Here is a 17,739-nt window from a genome sequence, read left to right on the forward strand (position 1 = left end):
GCCAGGATAAAGATATGAGCGGGATCGAAGGCCGCCGGTAAGGGGGCGGAGCTTGATTCCTCAGCACTAACCAGTGCCATTTTTCTCCACAGCACGCTGCAGAGAAGCTGGCTCCCCGGACTCCCCTGCTGAACACAAGTACAGAGGGCAAAAAAAAAGAGAAGGGGGGGAACATTTATTTGGCGCAGTGAGTATATTTATAAAAGCGCTGTACTGACTGGGATTTTATTCCGGTGGCGCTGGGTGTGTGCTGGCATATTCTCTCTCTCTCTCTCTCTCTCTCTCTCTCTCTCTCTGTCTCTCCAAAGGGCCTTATTGGGGGACTGTCATATATATATATATATATATATATATATATATATATATATATATATATTTCCTGTGTGTGTCGGCATGTCTGAAGCGGAAGGCTCATCTAAGGAGGAGGTGGAGCAGATGATTGTGGTGTCTCCGTCGGCGTCGCCGGCACCTGATTGGCTGGATATGTTGAATGTTTTAAATGCAAATGTGTCTCTATTACATAAGAGAATGGACAAAGCAGAGTCCAGAGAAAAGACAGGGAGTCAATCCATGGCTTTGGCTGTATCACAAGGCCCTCCAGGGTCTCAGAAACGTCCCCTGTCCCAAGTAGCAGACACTGATACCGACACAGATTCTGACTCCAGTGTCGACTACGATGATGCGAGGTTACACCCAAGGGTGGCCAAAAGTATTCATTATTTGAAAAGGCTTGGGAAACTCCAGACAAGAAACTGCAGATTCCCAAGAGAAGTCTTATGGCGTATCCTTTCCCTGCACAGGACAGGTTACGGTGGGAATACTCGCCCAGGGTGGACAAGGCTTTAACGCGCTTGTCCAAAAAGGTGACGCTACCGTCTCCAGACACGGCAGCCTCAAGGATCCTGCTGATCACTGACAGGAAACTACCTTAAAATCAATTTATGCACATACGGGTGCTTTGCTCAGACCGGCAATAGCGTCGGCTTGGGTTTGTAGCGCTGTAGCAGCTTGGGCAGATACCTTGTCATCTGACATTGATACCCTAGATAGGGATAGCATTTTATTGACCTTAGGTCACATTAAAGACGCAGTCTTATATATGAGAGACGCTTTGAGAGACGTTGGGCTGTTAGGTTCGAGAGCCAACGCCATGGCGATTTCTGCTAGGCGAGCCCTGTGGACCCGCCAATGGACGGGTGATGCCGACTCAAAGAGACATATGGAAGTTTTGCCTTACAAGGGTGAGGTTTTATTTGGGGAAGGTCTCGTGGACCTGGTTTCCACAGCTACCGTGGGTAAATCTACTTTTTTACCTTATGTTCCCCCACAGCAAAAGAAAACACCACAATATCAGATGCAGTCCTTTCGGTTGCATAAGTCCAGAAGAGGTCGGGGCTCTTCCTTCCTCGCCAGAGGTAAGGGTAGAGGGAAAAGAATGCCTGCTACGGCTAGTTCCCAGGAGCAGAAGTCCTCCCCGGCTTCTACTAAATCCACCGCATGACGCTTGGGCTCCACTGAGGGAGTCCGCGCCGGTGGGGGCACGTCTTCGACTCTTCAGCCACGTCTGGGTTCAGTCAGACGTGGATCTTTGGGCGATGGAAATTGTATCCCAAGGCTACAAGCTGGAATTCGAAGACGTGCTGCTCCCCCAGAAAGGGAGATAGTTTTAGCTGCAATTCAAAAACTGTGTCAACAACAAGTGATTGTCAAGGTACCCCTAGTTCAACAGGTGAAGGGGTACTATTCAACCCTGTTTGTGGTCACGAAACCGGATGGCTCGGTCAGACCCATTCTAAATCTAAAATCCCTAAACCTGTACTTGAAAAAGTTCAAATTCAAGATGGAATCGCACCGGGCAGTTATCTCCAGCCTGGAAGGGGGGGGATTTTATGGTGTCACTAGACATAAAGGATGCATACCTTCATGTCCCCATATATCCCCCTCATCAGGCATACCTGAGATTCGCTGTACAGGACTGTCATTACCAGTTTCAGATGTTGCCGTTTGGGCTTTCTACGGCCCCGAGGATTTTCACCAAGGTAATGGCGGAAATGATGGTGCTCCTGCGCAGGCAGGGAGTCACAATTATCCCGTACTTGGACGATCTCCTGATAAAAGCAAGATCGAGAGATCAATTGCAGAAAAGTGTGTCGCTCTCCCTGAGAGTGCTGCAGCAGCATGGCTGGATTCTAAATCTACCAAAGTCACAGTTGATTCCAACGACTCGGCTATCTTTCTTAGGCATGATTCTGGACACGGAACAAAAGAGTTTTTCTCCCGATGAAAAAAGCCCAGGAACTCCAGAACATGGTCATAGACCTGTTGAAACCGAAAAAAGTGTCAGTCCATCAATGCACTCGAGTACTGTGAAAAATGGTGGCGACCTACGAGGCCATCCCCTTCGGCAGGTTCCATGCGAGGACGTTTCAGTGGGACCTTCTGGACAAGTGGTCGGGGTCCCATCTACAAATACATCAGAAAATAAGCCTGTCCCCCAGGGCCAGGGTGTCTCTCCTGTGGTGGCTGCAGAGTGCTCACCTTCTCGAAGGTCGCAGGTTCGGCATTCAAGACTGGGTTCTGGTGACCACGGACGCGAGCCTCCGAGGATGGGGAGCAGTCACACAAGGAAGAAATTTTCAGGGACTATGGTCAAGACAGGAGGCTTGTCTACACATCAACGTACTGGAATTGAGTGCAATATACATTGGCCTACGACAAGCGGAGAATCTTCTTTGCGACCTACCGGTTCTGATTCAATCAGACAACGTCACAGCTGTGGCTCATGTAAACAGTCAAGGCGGGACGAGGAAGAGAGTGGCAATGGCAGAAGCCACCAGGATTCTTCGCTGGGCGGAAAATCACGCAAGCGCTCTGTCAGCAGTCTTCATTCCGGGAGTGGACAACTGGGAAGCAGACTTCCTCAGCAGACACGATCTCCATCCAGGAGAGTGGGGACTTCATCAAGAAGTTTTTGCAGAGATAACAAGTCAGTGGGGTCTTCCACAAATAGACATGATGGCGTCACGCCTCAACAAGAAGCTGCAGAGGTATTGTGCCAGGTCAAGGGACCCTCAGGCAGTAGCGGTGGACGCCCTGGTCTATGTGTTCCCTCCTCTTCCGCTCATCTCAAAAATACTGAGAATCATAAGACAAAAAAGAGTGCAGACAATACTCATTGTTCCGGATTGGCCTCGAAGGGCCTGATATTCAGATCTTCAGGAAATGCTCACAGAAGATCCTTGGCCTCTTCCTCTCTGGGAAGACCTATTGCAGCAGGGGCCCTGCGTGTTCCAAGACTTACCGCGGTTACGTTTGACGGCAGGGCGGTTGAACACCAAATCCTAGTGGGGAAAGGTATTCCGGAGTAAGTCATCCCTACTCTGATTAAGGCTAGGAAGGAGGTGACGGCGAAACATTATCACCGCATCTGGAGGAAGTATGTATCTTGGCGTGAAGCCAAGAATGCTCCTACGGAAGATTTCCATCTGGGTAGTTTTCTCCACTTTCTACAGACAGGAGTGGATATGATCCTAAAGTTAGGCTCCATTAAGGTACAGATTTCGGCCCTATCAATTTTCTTTCAGAAGGAATTGGCTTCTCTCCCAGAAGTCTAGACGTTTGTAAAGGGAGTGCTGCACATCCAGCCTCCTTTTGTGCCCCCAGTGGCACCATGGGACCTTAACGTGGTGTTACAGTTCCTAAAATCTCATTGGTTTGAGCCTCTTCAAACGGTGTATTTAAAATTTCTCACTTGGAAGATGGTCATGTTGTTGGCCTTGGCATCTGCACGGCGGGTGTCCGAATTGGCGGCTTTGTCTCACAAGAGCCCCTATCTGATTTTCCATGTGGATAGAGCAGAATTAAGGACTCGTCCTCAATTTTTGCCTAAGGTGGTTTCATCTTTTCATATGAACCAACCTATCGTGGTGCCTGTGGCTACGGGTGACTTGGAGGATTCCAAGTCCCTTGATGTAGTCAGGGCCTTAAAAATTTATGTAGCCAGGACGGCTCGAGTTAGGAAAACAGAGGCACTGTTTGTCCTGTATGCAGCCAACAAGCTTGGCGCTCCTGCTTCTAAACAGACTATTGCTCGCTGGATCTGTAACACGATTCAGCAGGCTCATTCTACGGCTGGATTGCCGTTACCAAATTCGGTAAAGGCCCATTCCACTAGGAAGGTGGGCTCTTCTTGGGCGGCTGCCCGAGGCTTCTCGGCATAACAGCTTTGCCGAGCGGGGACTTGGTCGGGTTCAAACACTTTTGCTAAATTCTACAAGTTTGATACCTTGGCTGAGGAGGACCTCATGTTTGCTCAATCTGTGCTACAGAGTCATCCGCACTCTCCCGCCCGGTCTGGAGCTTTGGTATAATCCCCATGGTCCTTACGGAGTCCCCAGCATCCTCTAGGACGTAAGAGAAAATAAGATTTTAAACCTACCGGTAAATCTTTTTCTCCTAGTCCGTAGAGGATGCTGGGTTCCCGTCCCAGTGTGGACTAAATTCTGCAAGACTTGTATATAGTTATTGCTTACATAAGGGTTATGTTACAGTTTTGATCAGTCTCGGGCTGATGCGGTTTTGTTTCATACTGTTAACTGGTTCGTATGTTCCAAGTTGTACGGTGTGGATGGTGTGGGCTGGTATGTATCTTGCCCTTAGATTAACAAAAATCCTTTCCTCGTACTGTCTGTCTCCTCTGGGCACAGTTCTCTAACTGAGGTCTGGAGGAGGGGCATAGAGGGAGGAGCCAGTGCACACCCATGTAAAGTCATTAGAGTGCCCATGTCTCCTGCGGAGCCCGTCTATACCACATGGTCCTTACGGAGTCCCCAGCATCCTCTGCGGACTAGGAGAAAAAGATTTACCGTTAGGTTTAAAATCTTATTTTTTTTTAGTGTGCTGGGGGGATAATCTGCTGCACATGTGTAAGTGTTGTACAATAGCTCCCAAAACTCTTGAATGAATATAACATATGTCTCCAAATTTATTGACGTACATCAACTGTAAAAAAACATAAAGGCATGTATTTTAAAATTCTATGAATATCACAAATGTTCTTAAAATATTAAGAAATTATATTACTGCTGGCACAGATAAAAAGCTAAATATAATAGTATGATGATTATACGTTTCAGTATACAGTGCATCCGAAAAGAATTCACAGCACTCCACTTTTCCCACATTTTGTTATGTTACAGCCTTATTCCATAATGGAATAAATTCATTTTTCCCTCAAAATTCTATACACAACACCCCATAATGACAACGTGAAAAAAAGTTTTTTTTAAATTTTTGCAAATTTATTAAAAATAAACTAAGAAATCACATGTACATAAGTATTCACAGCCTTTGCTCAATACTTTGTTGATGCACCTTTTGCAGCAATTACAGCCTCAAGTCTTTTTGAATATGATGCCACAAGCTTGGCACACCTATCTTTGGACAGTTTCGCCCATTCCTCTTTGCAGCACCTCTCAAGCTTCATCAAGTTGGATGGGATGCATCGGTGCACAGCCATTTTCAGATCTCTCCAGAGATGCTCAATCGGATTCAAGTCTGGGTCTGGCTTGGGTCACTCAAGGACATTCACAGAGCTGTCCTGAAGCCACTCCTTTGATATCTTGGCTCTGTGCTTAGGGTCATTGTCCTGCTGAAAGATGAACCGTCGCCCTAGTCTGAGGTCAAGAGCGCTCTGGATCAGGTTTTCATCCAGGATGTCTCTGTACATTGCAGCATTCATCTTTCCCTCTATCCTGACTAGTCTCTCAGTTCCTGCCGCTGATAAACATCCCCACAGCATGATGCTGCCACCACCATGCTTCACTGTAGGGATGGTATTGGCCTGGTGATGAGCGGTGCCTGGTTTCCTCCAAATATGACGCCTGGCATTCACGCCAAAGAGTTCAATCTTTGTCTCATCAGACCAGAGAATTTTGTTTCTCATGGTCTGAGTGTCCTTCAAGTGCATTTTGGCAAACGCCAGGTAGGCTGCCATGTGCATTTTACTAAGGAGTTGCTTCCATCTGGCCATTCTACCATACAGGCCTGATTGGTGGATTGCTGCAGAGATTGTTGTCTTTCTGGAAGGTTCACCTCTCTCCACAGAGGAATGCTGTATCTCTGACAGAGTGACCATCGGGTTCTTGGTCACCTCCCTGACTAGGGCTCTTCTTCCCCGATCGCTCAGTTTAGATGGCTGGCCTGCTCTAGGAAGAGTCCCTGTGGTTCCGAACTTCTTCCATTTAAGGATGATGAAGGCCACTCTGCTCATTGGGACTTTCAAAGCAGCAGATATTTTTCTGTACCCTTCCCCAGATTTGTGCCTCGAGACAATCCTGTCTCTGAGGTCTACAGACCATTCCTTTGACTTCATGCTTAGTTTGTGCTCAGATATGCACTCTGAAGTGTGAGACCTTATATAGACAGGTGTGTGCCTTTCGAAATCCTGTCCTATCAACTGAATTTACCACAGGTGGACTCCAATTATGCTGTAGGAACATCTCAAGGATGATCAGTGGAAACAGGATGTATATGTGATTTCTTGTGTTTTTTTTATTTTTAATAAATTATCAAAAATCTCAAAAAACAACTCTTTTCACGTTGTCATTATGGGGCATTGTATGTAGAATTTTGAGGGGAAAAATGAATTCATTCTATTAAGGCAGAGATTTTCAACCTTTTAGAACTCACGGCACACTGAACAAGATTTAAATATCGTCAAGGCACACTCAAATATAATGGTGATGCATGGTGCAGTTGCGTGTCCTAGGATATCATGTTGCAGCTTCTCCATAGTTAACACCTGAGCCACATCTGAGAAAGCCAGAAGAGCCCGGGCCCAAAATTAGAACTGGCTCTGCAACCATAAAACCCACCAGTACTGATTGTTCCAGGGCCCCAGTAGCGGCAAAACACTGACTGGTCTGGCTCCGCGTCTATGGCGGCACACCTGGAGACTGCTCAGGGCACACTAGTTGAAAAACACTGTATTAAGGAATAACGCTGTAACATAACAAAATGTGCAAAAAGTGAAGCGCTGTGAATACTTTCGGATATACTGTATGTGTCCTAACAAAGAATACTGGAGAATGAGTAAGTTCCTTATAATTCAGCACAGTATCACACAGTATCACCTGTATGCTTTCAACAGACAATGATGGAGAGGTACTTTGATAGGTACTGCGCTCACTAGTGCAGATACATAGTCCACCCCTGGAGAGGGGTGGTCTTCAGTTTGCTGGCTGATGGGATCCCGGCGCACAGTATACCGGCGCCGGAATCCTGACATCCGGCATAAGACACCTTTTCTCCCTCTTGGGGGTCAACGACCCCCTGGAGGGAGAATAGATAGCTTGGCGCTGCGAGCGCAAGCTGTCTGTATGCCGGCCTGTTCTTCGGTCACCAACGTGGACTCTATACGCTGTCTGTTGGTAAGCAGGAACTGTGTGTGTCTCCGTATCTGTGGTTGTTGATATGGGCTTTCCCATTTATAGCTATTTGAATGATTGTCCAGTGCACTTGGCAAGAGTGCATATGTGAGTGCCCCTTATGGTGTGTACACACGGGGAGATATTTTCTTACGATTTTGACTATATAGTCAAAATCGTAATAAAAGTTAGTGCAGATCGCAAGGTAAAAAAGTCAACTTGCGATCCTGTTTCGATGCCAATGCGCGGTCGGCATCGCAAGCCTAGATGGACTGTGCAGGCAAGTCAATTTTGACTATATCATAGAAGGAGTGGTCTTCAGTATGCCGACTGACTGGATCCCGGCGCACAGTATACCGGCGCCGGAATCCCGACAGCCGGCATACCGACACTTATTCTCCCTCGTGGGGGTCCACGACCCCCCTGGAGGAAGAATAAAATAGCGTGGCGCGCCACCGTGCCTGTAGCGTGGCGAGCGCAGCGAGCCCGCAAGGGGCTCATTTGCGCTCGCCACACTGTGTTAAGCCGGCGGTCGGGCTCCCGGCGCCGGTATGCTGGTCGCCGGGAGCCCGACCGCCGGCATACCATACTGAACCCCATAGAAGAGAGAGTCAAAATTGACACATAGTCAGTATCACAAGCACACTCATTATGTGTTTGTGATGCCGACCTAGCCCCTGTCGCATAGTGAGAATCGGGCATAGCCTGAATCTCACCGTGTGTATGGGCCTTTACCCTCTCTACCTTCTGTGATCTCCTGCTTGGAGAGGAAGAAGATGGAGCAAGCAGACTCCTTTTAGGCAGATTCTTAGTTGAGCTGTTGGACTGGCTTTCATCCGTAGCAGCCTTTTTGCAGACAAAGTGCTTCTCCTGCAAATAATTAGCTGTATCCACTCATGAATGGGGAGTCCACAATTAGTATACTGTCTGATGTACTGTATAAAAAAAAAAAAAAGTGCCTTGCCAAAGTGATGTACGCTTTTGCTTTAAAGCATTTCAGTGCGTGGTGCACCTTTGTCAGAAGCAAACACATTTCTGTTCACTACTAAATGCAATACCTGTCAAGCTGTGTTCCTCCTAATTGTTGCAAACTAGAAATTAGATGACACTGAAGAAATGTCAATATGGTTGTAATCTTTGGGGGGAAAAGTAACCCTTTTTTATTCAATAATAAAAACTGTGTAGATTGAGTGAATGTACAACACAGAAGTGAAGGATACGAACAGTCAACACTCTAGTGCCCTAGTGATTAGACAATAGAGTAAGTTGCAAAGTAATCTAGCTGAGTCACTGGATATGTTGAATACACATGTACTCAGATTGTGTGTCCTAGCATGTCAAACATTTACAGGTACTGCAGGGAATTTCCAGTTGTCGAAAACTGCCCCTCTTCCCCAAATACACTATAGAAGTTGATTAGGAGAACCAGATGGTTCTAGGGGAAAGTGAAACCAGGGTCACAGATAGTAACTGTATTTGTGCTCCGCCTCTGATCTTCTTGTGGATGTTACTATCACAAAGCCAAGAAGAGGTGTGGTAAAGAAATATACTGGCAGTTCAAGGAAGCTACAGTACTAGGTACAAGGAATAGAAGACTGGGGAAAGCACTGATTAAACTGTAATTTAGCCACGTTATTGTTTTTATTGGTTTTCTTAAGCTTTAAGTTCTGTATTTAGTTTTCTTTTTTTGTTTGTTTTCTTACCGCATTTGCTGTCAGTTGGAGATGAATTATACGTTGCTCTCTTCTGACTCATATGTCTTGAAGTATTTCCTGTTCCTCCACAGTTTATAATAATTATAGTTATACATAACTTCATTTTCCAATGGTTTGTTTACATTGTTACAGTAACATTACCTTTGCATTCTCCATTTCAATGTTTACTATTGTTATAAGTTATCCCAATACAAAGTTCCTTTTAGTTGCAGTTGCAGATTTTACACATGGGGCTAGTGTTTGAAACACCCAGACTGCGAGCAGTTCAAGGTTGTAATGATATAAGATCCTGATGCGCATACCTCCTACCTTTTTGGAGCTTGATGTTGGACAGTGCTTGATGTCTGACAGGGGTCACGCCCAGGATACTGTCGTGGTGGATGTTTGTCTCCCTGTGTTAATAGTCACTCAGCTGCAGTTTCCTTTAGTTTTGTGTGTTCCCCCATTTGTGTGTGTTTTCTGACACCAATTGAGGTGCTCCTAGGAAAGAACGCACCGAAGGGGGAACAAACGCAGATCTACAGGAATCTGCAGCTCAGCGACTATTAACACAAGGAGCCAAGTATCCACCCTGCACGGACTATGTGCCGCACTATAATATATAATATAAAGTATATGCCGCGACCTTCGGCTAAGTCCTGTCAGAGTAGTGCTAATCCCCTTCATTGTTGCGATAAATAAATGACAAGCAAAGTATGCAGACAGGCCTATATTTTAACTGCAGATTACATTATGTGCAGTTACCTATCCTCTAAATATCAACATATTGATCTGATCAAAATTATTTCTGTCCACACAGTGGTGCTGAGGGAGGGGAAAGACTATATGGGATAGCCATTTTTGCCCCTTTTTGAGTCAGGAGAAACGCTCAGAGCTCACTGATATAATATACATATTTAAAAAAAAATTGGCAAGCATATTTCTCAAAGTTTTAAAAAAAAAATTTTTTTCCCCCTCAGGCGTGACTATGTGGGCTGCATGTTGTAATTGGCTCTGTGTAGATACAGAGCCAGAAGAGATCCTGCCGAGTGGGAGAGCACAAGATCATTCCAACCCAAACTTCAGGACCTCCTCTCCAATTTTAGAGGTCACTTGCAGAGCTTGTGGTACTCTACTTCAAACAGCCAGTAGAAAGGTAAACCCTGATATACAATATAAACAAAGTGGGCCTATGGTATTTGTAATGCTTTCTAACTACATGCCTTCATAGCTGCTGCCTAGTTGGCAAGGATGTTGGGAGAGCTTTTACCTAGGGTTTGAGGACTGGAGAACATTGCCTTTTCTGATAAGCTTCTTTCTTTGTGCGTTATGCTGTTGGTTGTCCACTAAAGTTGGTTACTTCACTGTATTCCTTTATCTGAGCGGTTACAATTTTAACCAGTTTTGAGGTACCCTGGTTCCTTATTTCGCACTCCCTAGAATGAGGATGTGGCAGATTAGGTGGTCACTCAGTGGTACCATAAGAGGATGTTTCAGTAGATACCAAGTTTGTAAATTCAGCTTGGTAACACAGGACCCAACTCACAGGACCCTTTATTTTTAGGTAAAAATATTGAAAGATAGTGCAGAAACTCTGGCACACTCCTCCAAATAAACAATCATGCACTTGGAGGGGTTTAAATAGTATAATTTGGCCTGCTAAGACATTGTTTTTCAGGTGAATTTATCTAAAAGCTCAATAATGGGTTAAAATATTTGGTACAGGTATGCGGAGGTGATGTATTGCTGGGACAGGGGTTTTAGAACTTGGTGGTGTGTGTGTGTGTGTGTTTTTTTATTTTTATTTCTCTTATGTCCTAGAGGATGCTGGGGTCTCCATAAGGACCATGGGGATAGACGGGCTCCGCAGGAGACATGGGCACTTTAAGAAAGACTTTAGGTATGGGTGTGCACTGGCTCCTCCCTCTATGCCCCTCCTCCAGACCTCAGTTTACTACTGTGCCCAGAGGAGACTGGGTGCATTACAAGGAGCTCTCCTGAGTTTCCTGAAAAAGTATTTTGTTAGGTTTTTTATTTTCAGGGAGCATGCTGGCAACAGACTCCCTGCATCGTGGTACTGAGGAGAGAGAAGCAGACCTACTTCTGTGAGTTTCAAGGCTCTGCTTCTTAGGCTACTGGACACCATTAGCTCCAGAGGGATCGGTACGCAGGTCTCACCCTCGCCGCCGTCCTCCTCGCAGAGCCGGAAGATAGAAGCCGGGTGAGTATGAGAAGTAAGAATACTTCAGAGGCGGCAGAAGACTTCAGATCTTCACTGAGGTAACGCACAGCAGTAAAGCTGTGCGCTATTGCTCCCACATAGCACACACAGGCAGACACTGTAAGGGCGCAGGGGGGGCGCCCTGGGCAGCAATAAAACTCGTTTTCTGGCAAAAGTATATGTGTATGTGTATATATATATATATATATATATATATATATATATATATATATATATATATATATATATATATATATATATATATATATATATATATATATATATATATATATATATATATACAGCTGGGCACTGTATATATAAAGAGCCCCAGCCAGGTTTTTTACATATTTGAGCGGGACAGAAGCCCGCCGCTGAGGGAGAGGGCTTCTTCCTCAGCACTCACCAGCGCCATTTTCTCCACAGCACAGCGCTGAGAGGAAGCTCCCCGGACTCTCCTCTGCTTATCCACGGTGAAAGAGGGTTTTAAAGAAGGGAAGGCGGGGGGGCACATATTTGGCGCAATATACAGATTACAGCGCTATCTAAGTAAACATATTGTGCTTTTCTCTAACGTCCTAGAGGATGCTGGGGACTCCGTAAGGACCATGGGGAATAGACGGGCTCCGCAGGAGATAGGGCACTTTAAGAAAGCTTTGGATTCTGGGTGTTCACTTGCTCCTCCCTCTATGTCCCTCCTCCAGACCTCAGTTTTACACTGTGCCCAGAGGATGAAGGGCGCACTGCAGGGAGCTCTCGAGTTCTTTGCTACAGAAAGCATTTTTGTTTGGATTTTTACTTTTTTCACAGGGAGCACTGATGGCAACAGGCTCCCTGCATCGAGGGACTGAGGAGAGAGGGGCAGACCTACTTAACTGATAGGATCTGCTTCCTCGGCTACTGGACACCATTAGCTTCAGAGGGGGTGAACACAGGTTCGTCCTGGGCGTCCACCCCCGGAGCCACGCTGCCGTTCTCCTCACAGAGCCAGAAGAACAGAAGCAAGAAGACGTCTCAGGCGGCAGAAGCCTTCAGCTTCACAGAGGTAACGCACAGCACTGCAGCTGTGCGTCATTGCTCCACATCACCTCACACACTCCGGTCACTGTATGGGTGCAGGGGGGGGCGCCCTGGGCAGCAATAATAACACCTCTTAGATGGCAAATAGGTATATACATGTACAGCTGGGCACTGTACATGTATATAATTGAGCCCCCGCCATTCTACACGATTTTGAGCGGGACAGAAGCCCGCCGCCGAGGGGGCGGAGCTTCTCCCTCAGCACTCACCAGCGCCATTTCTCTCTCCACAGAATGCTGAGAGGAAGCTCCCCGGACTCTCCCCTGCTTACACATGGTGAAGTTTAAAAAGAGAGGGGGGCACATACTTGGCGGATAAAGTATAATACAGCGCTGCTGGGGAAAAGCATTCTGTGTTGGTCTCCAGGTTGTTGCGCTGGGGTGTGTGCTGGCATACTCTCTCTCTGTCTCTCCAAAGGGCCTTTCAGGGGATACTGTCTTCAGAAAAAGTTTCCCTGGGTGTGTGCAGTGTGTCGGTACGTGTGTGTCGACATGTTTGATGAGGAAGGCTCGCTTAATGTGGAGGGGGGGTGCTTGAATGTCAGGTCGCTGTCGGCAACGCCGACACCGGACTGGGTGGATATGCTGAATGTCTTGAATGCAAATGTAAATCTCCTGCATAAAAGATTAGACAAGGCTGAAGCTAGGGATCAGTCAGGTAGCCAGTCCATGCCTGTCCCTGTGGTGCCAGGACCTTCAGGGTCTCAAAAGCGCCCCATATCCCAGGTCGCTGACACAGATACTGACTCTAGTGTCGACTATGAGGATGCAAAATTACAGCCAAAGGTGGCAAAAGGTATTAGGTACATGATTATTGCCATAAAAGAGGTTTTGCATATCACGGAGGAACCCCCTGTCCCTGACACGAGGGTTCACATGTATAAAGGGAAAAAGCCTGAGGTCACGTTTCCGTCCTCATTTGAGCTAAGCGAATTATGCGAAAAGGCTTGGGAATCTCCGGATAGGAGACTCCATGTTCCCAAAATGATTCTCATGGCGTATCCTTTTCCACAGAAGGATCGGATACGATGGGAATCTGCGCCTAAAGTAGACAAGGCGCTGACACGCTTATCCAGGAAGGTGGCACTGCCTTCTCCGGATACTGCTTCCCTCAAGGATCCTGCTGATCGCAAGCAGGAAATTTACCATGAAGCACATTTTACACACATTCAGGAACTATAGTTAGGCCGGCCATGGCGTCGGCCTGGGTTTGTAGTGCTGTCATGGCATGGGCAGAATCCTTATCTACGGAGATGGACACCTTAGATGCTGCCTTGTATATGAGGGATTCTCAGAGAGACATTTGTTTACTAAGCTCTAGAATAAACGCTATGTCTATTTCTGCTAGGCGGCTCTTGTGGACCCGACAGTGGACGGGAGACGCCGACTCAAAGCGGCATATGGAGTCATTGCCTTGCAAGGGGGAGGAGGAGTTTGGAGAAGGCCTCTCGGACCTAGTCTCTACTGCTACGGCCGGTAAATCGAATTTTTTACCTTATGTTACCCCGCAGCATTCTAAGAAGGTACCACATTATCAAATGCAGTCCTTTCGTTCCAATAAAAACAAGAAGGTACGAGGATCGTCCTTCGTTGCCAGAGGTAAAGGCAAGGGATAAAAGCTGCACTCAGCTAGTTCCCAGGAGCAGAAGTCCTCCCCTACTTCCGCAAAGTCCACAGCATGACGCTTGGGCTTTCCGGGAGGGGGGGGGGGGGGGGGGTTAGATCAAGTGGGGGCACGTCTTCGTCTTTTCAGCCACGTCTGGGTTCAATCACAGGTGGATCCCTGGGCAATAGAGATTGTTTCCCAGGGATACAGACTGGAATTCGAAGACATGCCCCCTCGCCGGTTTTTCAAATCTGCTCTGCCGGCTTCCCCGTCAGAGAGGGAGCTAGTGTTAGCGGCAATTCACAAATTGTACATTCAACAGGTGATAATCAAGGTTCCTCATCTCCAGCAAGGAGAGGGTTATTATTCATCCCTGTTTGTGGTACCGAAACCGGACTGTTCGGTCAGACCCATTCTAAATCTAAAATCCCTGAACCTATACATGAAGAGTTTCAAGTTCAAAATGGAATCGCTCAGAATGGTCATCGCCAGCCTGGAGGGAGGGGATTGGATGGTGTCCCTGGACATAAAGGATGCGTACCTTCATGTTCCGATTTCCCCCCCTCACCAGGCGTTTCTGAGATTTGCAGTACAGGATTGTCACTACCAATTTTAGACGTTGCCGTTTGGTCTTTCCACGGCCCGAGAATTTTCACCAAGGTAATGGCGGAAATGATGGTGCTCCTGCGCAAGCAGGGATTCACAATTATCCCGTACTTGGACGATCTCCTTATAAAGGCGAGATCTCGGGAGAAGTTGCTGGACAGCGTGTCTCTGTCCGTGAAGACGTTGCAGATGCACGGCTGGATTCTCAATTTACCGAAATCCCAGCTAGTACCTGCAACGCGTCTGACCTTTTTGGGCCTGATTCTAGACACAGACCAAAAAAGAGTTTTTCTTCCAGTGGAGAGGGCTCAGGAGCTCATAGCCCTGGTCAGGAACCTTTTAAAGCCAAAAAAGGTTTCGGTGCATCATTGCACAAAGGTTCTGGGGAAGATGGTGGCTTCATACGAGGCCATCCCCTTCGGCAGGTTCCATGCGAGGACTTTCCAATGGGACCTATTGGACAAATGGTCCGGGTCCCATCTACATATGCAGGAACGGATCACCCTGTCTCCCAGGGCCAGGGTATCTCTCCTGTGGTGGCTGCACAGTGCTCACCTTCTAGAGGGCCGCAGGTTCGGCATTCAGGACTGGATCCTGGTGACCACGGACGCGAGCCTCTGAGGTTGGGGGGCTGTCGCACAAGGAGGAAACTTCCAGGGTCTTTGGTCAAGTCAAGAAACTTGTCTTCACATCAACGTCCTGGAGTTGAGGGCCATATACAACGCCCTTCGTCAAGCGGAGACCTTGCTTCGCGACTTACCAGTTCTGATCCAGTCAGACAACATCACCGCAGTGGCTCATGTAAACCGCCAGGGCGGCACAAGGAGCAGAGTGGCAATGGCAGAAGCCACCACGATTCTTTGCTGGGCGGAAAATCATGTAAGCGCACTGTCGGCAGTGTTCATTCCGGGGGGTGGTAGTCATGTGACCGCCGGTCGGCTGACCGACAGTCACATGACCTCCTCCGTGAGCCCGACGGCTCACTATCCCGATGGTCGGCATGCCGACCAACAGGGACTATTTCCACTCGTGGGTGTCCACGACACCCATAGAGTGGGAATAGAACCCGTGGCGACCGCAGGTCGCCACCGAGCCCGCAGCGAGTCCGCAAGGGGCTTGCTGCACTCGCCCTTCCCCGCCGGGATCCCGGCGTCGGTATGCTGCCGGGATCCCGGCGTCGGTAAGGTGACCGGCGGTCAGGAGACCGCCGGTCACCCGTACTACACCCATTCCGGGAGTGGACAATTGGGAAGCAGACTTCCTCAGCAGACACGACCTGCATCCAGGAGAATGGGGACTTCATCAGGAAGTCTTCGCACAGATTGCAAGTCAGTGGGGACTGCCCCAGATAGACATGATGGCGTCCCGCCTCAACAAAAAGCTACAGAGGTATTGCGCCAGGTCAAGAGACCCTCAGGCGGTAGCTGTGGACGCACTAGTGACACCGTGGGTGTTCCAGTCGGTCTATGTGTTTCCTCCTCTTCCTCTCATCCCAAAGGTGTTGAGAATAATAAGAAAAGGAGGAGTACAGACAATTCTCATTGCTCCAGATTGGCCACGAAGGGCTTGGTATCCGGATCTGCAGGAGATGCTCACAGAAGATCCGTGGCCTCTTCCTCCAAGACAGGACCTGTTGCAACAGGGGCCCTGTCTGTTCCAAGACTTACCGCGGCTGCGTTTGGCAGCATGGCGGTTGAACGCCGGATCCTAGCGGAAAAGGGCATTCCGGATGAGGTCATTCCTTCTCTGATAAAGGCTAGGAAGGACGTGACAGCTAAACATTATCACCGTATATGGCGAAAATATGTTTCTTGGTGTGAGGCCAGGAATGCTCCTACGGAAGAATTCCATCTGGGACGTTTCCTTCACTTCCTACAGGCTGGAGTGAATTTGGGCCTAAAATTAGGCTCCATTAAGGTTCAGATTTCGGCCTTATCCATTTTCTTTCAAAAAGAATTGGCTTCTCTAGCAGAAGTACAGACTTTTGTGAAGGGAGTGCTGCATATTCAGCCTCCTTTTGTACCTCCGGTGGCGCCTTGGGACCTTAATGTGGTGTTGAGTTTCCTTAAGTCGCACTGGTTTGAACCACTTAAAACGGTGGAGTTAAAATATCTCACTTGGAAAGTGGTCATGTTAGCCTTGGCTTCGGCTAGGCGAGTGTCTGAATTGGCGGCTTTGTCTCATAAAAGCCCTTATCTAGTTTTCCATATGGATAGAGCGGAATTGCGGACCCGTCCTCAATTTTTGCCTAAAGTGGTGTCATCTTTTCATACGAACCAACCTATTGTGGTGCCTGTGGCTACACGAGACTTTGAGGATTCCGAGTCCCTTGATGTAGTCAGGGCTTTGAAAATTTACGTGGCCAGAACGGCTAGAGTCAGAAAAACAGAAGCACTGTTTGTCCTGTATGCAGCCAACAAGGTTGGCGCTCCTGCTACAAAGCAGACTATTGCTCGCTGGATCTGTAACACGATTCAGCAGGCACATGCGACGGCTGGATTGCCGTTACCAAAATCGGTCAAGACCCATTCCACTAGGAAGGTGGGCTCGTCTTGGGCGGCTGCCCGAGGGGTCTCTGCACTACAGCTGTGCCGAGTTGCTCCTTGGTCGGGTTCAAACACCTTTGCAAAGTTCTATAAGTTTGATACCCTGGCTGAGGAGGACCTCCTGTTTGCTCAATCTGTGCTGCAGAGTCATCCGCACTCTCCCGCCCGTTTGGGAGCTTTGGTATAATCCCCATGGTCCTTACGGAGTCCCCAGCATCCTCTAGCACGTAGGAGAAAATAAGATTTTAAACCTACCGGTAAATCTTTTTCTCGTAGTCCGTAGAGGATGCTGGGCGCCCGTCCCAAGTGCGGACTACTTCTGCAAGACTTGTATATAGTTTTGCTTACATAAGGGTTATGTTATAGTTTTCATCGGTCTCCGACTGATGCTATGTTGTTTTGTTCATCCTGTTAACTGGTTAGTTTATCACAAGTTATACGGTGTGAATGGTGTGGGCTGGTATGAATCTTGCCCTTGGTTTAACAAAAATCCTTTCCTCGTACTGTCCGTCTCCTCTGGGCACAGTTTCTCTAACTGAGGTCTGGAGCAGGGGCATAGA

The 17,739-nt window shown here is 47.7% G+C and overlaps 1 protein-coding gene across 3 annotated transcripts in view; it reads left to right on the plus strand.

Annotated features, from left to right (window-relative positions):
- RFFL (ring finger and FYVE like domain containing E3 ubiquitin protein ligase) overlaps positions 1-17,739 on the plus strand; it is a 226,003-nt gene that overhangs the window by 114,276 nt on the left and 93,988 nt on the right. For all 3 annotated transcript variants that reach the window (XM_063953833.1, XM_063953832.1, XM_063953830.1), the window contains one exon: positions 10,102-10,277. In XM_063953833.1, the coding sequence (XP_063809903.1) occupies positions 10,110-10,277 (168 nt within the window). In that variant the 5' untranslated portion in view covers positions 10,102-10,109. The remainder of the gene's footprint in view (positions 1-10,101; positions 10,278-17,739) is intronic.

This window comes from Pseudophryne corroboree, chromosome 2 (assembly GCF_028390025.1).
Source record: "Pseudophryne corroboree isolate aPseCor3 chromosome 2, aPseCor3.hap2, whole genome shotgun sequence".
In the NCBI taxonomy this organism is placed as follows: domain Eukaryota; kingdom Metazoa; phylum Chordata; class Amphibia; order Anura; family Myobatrachidae; genus Pseudophryne; species Pseudophryne corroboree.